The sequence below is a fragment of the Oryctolagus cuniculus genome, chromosome 9 (assembly GCF_964237555.1).
Source record: "Oryctolagus cuniculus chromosome 9, mOryCun1.1, whole genome shotgun sequence".
NCBI classification, from domain to species: Eukaryota; Metazoa; Chordata; class Mammalia; order Lagomorpha; family Leporidae; genus Oryctolagus; species Oryctolagus cuniculus.
The window spans coordinates 124,074,522-124,080,667 of NC_091440.1; the positions used below are offsets into that span (position 1 = coordinate 124,074,522).

At 54.7% G+C, this 6,146-nt stretch overlaps 1 protein-coding gene across 1 annotated transcript in view; it reads right to left on the reverse strand.

Moving 5' to 3' along the window:
• ITPR2 (inositol 1,4,5-trisphosphate receptor type 2) overlaps positions 1-497 on the reverse strand; it is a 536,947-nt gene extending 536,450 nt beyond the window's left edge. The window contains exon 1 of the mRNA XM_051850872.2: positions 92-497. Coding sequence (XP_051706832.1) covers positions 92-183 — 92 coding nt within the window. The 5' untranslated portion in view covers positions 184-497. The remainder of the gene's footprint in view (positions 1-91) is intronic.
• Positions 498-6,146: the final 5,649 nt, after the last annotated feature.

Consider the following 6,146-nt stretch of genomic DNA (forward strand, 5'->3'; position numbering starts at 1 on the left):
TCGCCGCCGCTTCCCGCGCGCGCGGGCGCCCGGAGCGCACCGCGCTGTCCCTGGGTAAACGCGGCTGGGGCGCGGGGACGCGGCCGCTTACCCCAGGGTGCTGATGAAGCCGTTGACCGAGCCCTCGGCGTACAGGGACACGATGTCCCCGATGTAGAGGAAGCTGGACATCTTATCGGACATGCTGCCTCATGCTCCTCGTCCGCGGGGCCGGGGGGCGCGGCGCAGCCCACACCCCGCGACGTGCGCAGCGCCGCCGCCCCGCAGGTTTCCTGTTCCTTCCAGAAGTTTTCTCTCCGACACCTTCGCTCCTCTTCCGCCGCCGCCCTGCGCTGCCCTCCCCTCTCCGCGCCCCGCCACCGCGGTCGCCTCTGCCGCCCCGCGGGAGCTGGAGGTGGCGGAGCCCCCTCGGTCCCCTCAGGGGAAAATTTTTTTTTTTTTTTTTTTTTTTGGACCAGGTGGCGGTGCCCATTGGGCGACGGGGCGGAGAGGCGCCCGGGAGGAGGGGCGTCCGACCAATCAGGGCGCGGCGGCTGGGGGCGGAGCTGGGCCGGGGGCGGGACCGCCCGAGGGGAAGCCGGGCTGCACCGGGTCCGCGCGGGGGCCGGGCGCTGGGGGGCGCTAGAGGAGACGCGAGGCTGCAGCGCGGGCCTGGGAAAGCGCAGAAGCCAGCGGCGGGCAGAACCCGAGGCTGAGACCCAGGCCGCGGCCGGGCGGAGAGCGGGACTGAGCCCGCCCTGCAGAGCCTGGAGCTGGAAGAGACCAGAGTGGATGAGCCGGCTGCGGCGGGGCTGCGTAATTTGCGCGCCAGGGGGAGAGGAAGGCGTGGATAGAGCAAGGAAAAATAATAAATAAACAAAAAGGAGAGGGAGAAATAGTTCAATCTGGAGCTTGCCCTTCCCCCGGCGCTCGGCCGAGCCAGCGGTTTCTGCATCGGCCGGCGCTGGCCGGGGCCCAGCGGGGCTGAGCTTTCTGCGCGGGAGCCGCCGCCGCCGCACTGACAGCACTGCCTGTCTCCTTGCAGAGCTCCTCCCGCTCCAGCGGCTGCGGAGCAACCGGAGGCGGGCTGGGTCGTTCGCCCACCCTTTTGTAGGGCAGGGAGGCGGCTGACGCCCCGTGCCGCCGGTGGCCGGCTCGGCAGAAGGCACAGCAACCCGGGACGTGCAGGAGGCTGGCTGCCAAGTTGTCCAAAGGCCGAACTGTAGCTTAGGGTTCAAAGGGTGGCTGGGCTGAGGTTCGGCATCAGGGATGGAACCTGAAAGAGGAATAAACTGATAGGAGACGTGTGGACTTGGGAGCACACACACCGAGGGCAGGACAGGCAGGGCAGTGCTGGGTGCTTGCAGACGCAATGCACGCGCTGGCCCTCTCACCCTGCGGGGGACAACCCCACTCTGCTCCCGGCCGCGGTGTGTGCCTTTGCAAAAGATTAGTTAGGACCCCAGGAACGCGGTGACGCGGCAGGAGCCTCCCACGGAGCAAGGTGGTGACCCTGGGAAGGGGAGTTGCTGCTTATTCTAAGGGGCCGTGCATTCCATTCTGGGGTCCCCCACCCCGGGGCCAGGCCTCCAAGGGATGTCCAGCAATTCCTGGTTGGCATCATGAACGCTTCTCTTGGTCTCCTCAAGGCACAAACCATCTGTGGAAAGCATGCAGAATGAGTGGGTGCTGTGTTAGGATGATGAGCACATAAAAGCACCAGGCCCTTCCCCGGGCTCAGGCTCCTCCTGGTGGGCTTGTCCCCTTTGCCCAAAACAGGGCGCCCAGCAGAGGCGCCCAATTGCCTGGCCTAAGGGGCACCCGTGATCTGAGACACCCCTCAAAGTCTCCCCACCTTGCTGCTATTGACGACTGCACATCTGGAGCCTTTACCAAACTGGAAACACCTTGACACTCCTGTCTCAGCCCTCCCGAGACTGGTGGGGCCCATTTCAGGTTGCAATAAATATATGGGAGATGAGTGAAATAATATGTGCGTAATATAGAATTTTTCAGTGCCTGAAGATTTGTATTGCCCCAGTGATAAGAACACTGGGTGCTGTGAACATCCCCTTAACCAGATAGCATTCAAACAGTCTCCTGCTCTGACACGCACTCACTTCAGCAGAAGCCCCCGTCACCAAGTCCTTAAATAAATCCAGAGAGAGAAGCAATACACAGCACAGAGTATAGTATTTAAAATGCTTACTCCCAGGGCCAGCACTGTGGCATAGTAGGTTAAGCCTCTGCCTCCGGTGCCCGCATCCCATATGGAGGCCTGGCTGCTCCACTTCCAATCCAGCTCTCTGCTAATGGCCTGGGAAAGCAGTAGAAGTTGGCCCACGTGCTTGGGCTCCTGCACCTGCGTGGGAGACCAGGAAGAAGCTCCTGACTCCTGGCTTCTGATCAGCCCAGCTCCCACCATTGCAGCCTTCTGGGGAGTGAACCAGCGGATGGAAGACCTCTCTCTCTCTCTGTAACTCTGCCTCTTGAATAAATAAATAAATAAATATTTTTTAAAATGTTTACTCCCAAAGGGTATCTTAAAAATAAGGTTCCAGTGACGAGTCCTTCCAGCAGTGGTGTTTTCGGGGTTCTTTATTACTCAGCGGTCCCTTGAAGCTCCTCATATCAACACTAGTGCTGAAGGGGTTGCCATCTACTATCTGTCAACTGAGTGTTTTGTGAATTGCTTTCCTTTCTCCCCTGTGCTGCAATGAATATAATTTTAAATATATTACTGGTTTATTGAGCAGGCTGCCTCCTAAGATACAAATAAAATCAACCCCTTTCAACAGCACTCTGTCAAATCCACATAGTCTGTTCCTTAATGATATTCCAAGGAGAGCCCTTGCATTTAGAGTTAGGTATGGTTAATTAAATACTCTCTGTATCTCTCTCTCTCTCTCTCTCACACACACACACACACACACACACATGCCTGTCCAGTCCAGTTTGCAAAGTTGGACTCACCTCTTGCAGGCACCCTCAGCTGTGAGGGAGGGGCATGGTCTGCTCTCTCACCTCCTCTGCGACTTCTCTGCTGGGGTGGGGAAGTCGGATCAGGGTGAAAAGAGCAAACATTTTCTGAACTCGGTGTGGGATTTGGGCCCTGGCTTGACTTCCACTGCTGTCCGGTCAACACTGACTGCTTGCAGGGTCAACCCTGACCTCTGCTGGGTGCGAGGGTGACATTTCAGGGGCTCAGAAGGGCCTCTGCACCCCCACAGTTCCTTGGAGCGGATGAGCTGGCAAGGTCTGACTTCTTCCCTCATCCCCACCCGGCCAGTGCACCCCACAGGCAGACCATCCCCTGGGGTGGCGTCCTAGCAAGTCTGTCCTCCTTTTGTCCGTGGGAGATACTGGCAAGATCCTTGTTGTGCTGGTACAGCCAATGCAGTAGCATAAGGCCCTGTGTCTGGCAGATACCCATGCAGGGGCTGGCGTTGTGGTGCCGAGGTTTAAGCCACACTTTTGATGCTCGCATCCCATATTCCAGCACCAGGCTGCAGTCCTGGCTGCTCCACTTCCAATCCAGCTGCCTGCTGATGCACTTGGGAGGCAGCAGAAGGTTGCCCAAGCACTTGGTCCCCTGCCACCCACGTGGGAGTCCTGGATGGAGTTCCTGTCTCCTGACTGTGGCCTGGCCCAGACCTGGCAATTGGGGCACATTTGAAGAATAAACCAGGGAATGAAAGAAATCTCTCTCAAAAGATTTATTTATTTATTTGAAAGTTGGAGTTACAGAGAGAGAGGGAGAGACACAGAGACAGAGATCTTCCATCCAATGGTTCACTCCCCAGATGGCCACAATGACCAGCACTGGGCCAGGCCAAAGCCAGGATCCACTTCTTCCAGGTCTCCTAAGTGGATGGCAAAGGTCCAAACACTTGGGTCATCTTCTGCTGCTCTTCCCAGGCCATTATCAGGGAACTGGATTGGAAGTGGAACAGCCAGGACACGAGAGCTCGCTCGCTCGCTCGCTCGCTCTCTCTTTCTGGCTCTGATTTTCAAATGAAGAAATAAAAAAGATTGCCATCCTGAAATACATGATCATTTTTAAAGTTTTATGTAGTTATTATTTGTAAGGCAGAATGACAGAGAATTTTCCATCTGCGGATCATTCCCCAAATGCCCACAACAACCAGGGCTGGGCAAGCCAAAGCCTGCAGACTGGAACACCATCAGTGTCTCCCATGGGGGTGGCAGGGACACAAGTACTTGAGCCATCAACGCTGCTTCACACTGCACAGTAGCATGAAGCTGGATCCGAAGCAGAGCGGGGACTGAAACCCAGCCTCTCCGATATGGGACGCGAGCATCCTGAGCAACGTCACCACTGCGGAGTGCCCACCCCTCATGATCATTTTGAAACAAGCCCTGCATTTTGTTTTGCACTGAGCCCCCCTAATTACATAGCCAATCCTAGATGCCAGCATCCCTACCACACAAAAGAGTGGACCTGGAACTGCCCTACTGATCCCCTTTATTTCACCGATCTCTCTCCAATTCCTGTTCCCATCTCACAGCCATCAACACACCTGACGCAGCAGGTCAACCCCAACTGGGAGATGGGAGGGGTGAGGCTCTGCCCTCCAAAACACTCACCAAGCAGATGGGAGAGAGCTCTGCTCCTAGATGCACTGCTGTGCCGATTGACCACGGTCACTCCATATTTACCAGGCAGCATTCCGCAGAGGTATTCCCTGATGAATACAGGTGAGTCATCTACGCTCGCTGCTGCGAACTCCTAAGAAACCTGTCTGCAAGGCTTCTGGGACCAAGCACAGAGAGGAGAAAAGGTCAGCGGCTTAGGGGTGAATCTGATCATCTTCAACCTAGTAATTTTTATAATTTTCCCTACTTAACTGCACACATGCATACACAAGTGTGCCTCTTCTCTGCACTGGGAGCAGTTGGGAGCCAACAGGGCAGAAGCTCACCCAAAGTATCTTATTTCCAACAGCCCAGCTGTTACGTCCTAGATCTGGAAGAGGATTTGTTAGTGCTATATCCCTGATGTTCAAGTATTTTCTTGCAAAATTTGCATCTTGATCTTATTTATTGTGTCTTTCTGCCTCCCCTTCTGCAAAAATATTCTTCCAACCGGGGCCGGCATTGTGGCTCACTTGGTTAAACCTCCACCTGCAGCGCCAGCATCCCATATGGGCAATGGGTTCTAGTCCCGGTTGCTCCTCTTCCAGTCATGCTCTCTGCTGTGGCCCGGGAAGGCAGTGGAGGATGGCCCAGGTCCTTGGGCCCCTGCACCCACATGGGAGACCAGGAGGAAGCACCTGGCTCCTGGCTTCGGATTGGAGCAGCGCACCGGCCGTAGCAGCCATTTGGGGGGGGCGAATCAAAGGAAGGAAGACCTTTCTCTCTGTCTCTCTCTCTCACTCACTGTCTAACTCTATCTGTCAAAAAAAAAATATTCTTCCAACCTATTTGATAGAATCACAGGCTAAGCATTATATATACTCTATTTATTGGGGAATTACTCCTGGCTTCATCTGATCCTGGCATCACAATTCTTTTTTAATTTATTTTTTATTTAAGATTGATGTTATTTAATTCTTTGGAAGGCAGAGTAACAGAGAGAAAGGGAGAGAGAGGGAGAGGTCTTCCATCCACAAGTCCAATCCCCAAATGGCCACAACAGCCAGGTCTGAGCCAGGCCAAAGTCAGGAACCAGGAACTCCATCCTTAGCTCCCCCATCAGGGCAGGGCCCCAGGTAGCCAGGCTATCTTCCACTGCCTTCCTTGGCACATTAACAGGAAGCTGGATGAAGGAGAGCAGCCAGGGCTTGAACCGGAGCTCAAATACGGACACCAGCCTCCCACACCACCAGCCGCTCGCATTGCAATTCTGTAAGGGTTCTCTCATGAAAAGGAGGAAGAATGTCACAATTAGAATTATTTTTTTCAAAACTGATCCAATTCGTCAACAACTTGAAATCGTGGGATTTTAGGAGTCATGATCAATTAGCGTCGCAATTCATCAAAATATTCAAGGGAGAGAACGGCCTTGTCCCGCTAACAGTAAGGAATGGGAAGCTCTCAGTAAAATGCACGACCACCTCCAACAGTACCTGCGTCAGTTCACAATGATTCGTCCCCAAATATAATTTCACGTTTTCAGGCAGACGTCTGAGTAGCATTTTTCAGTC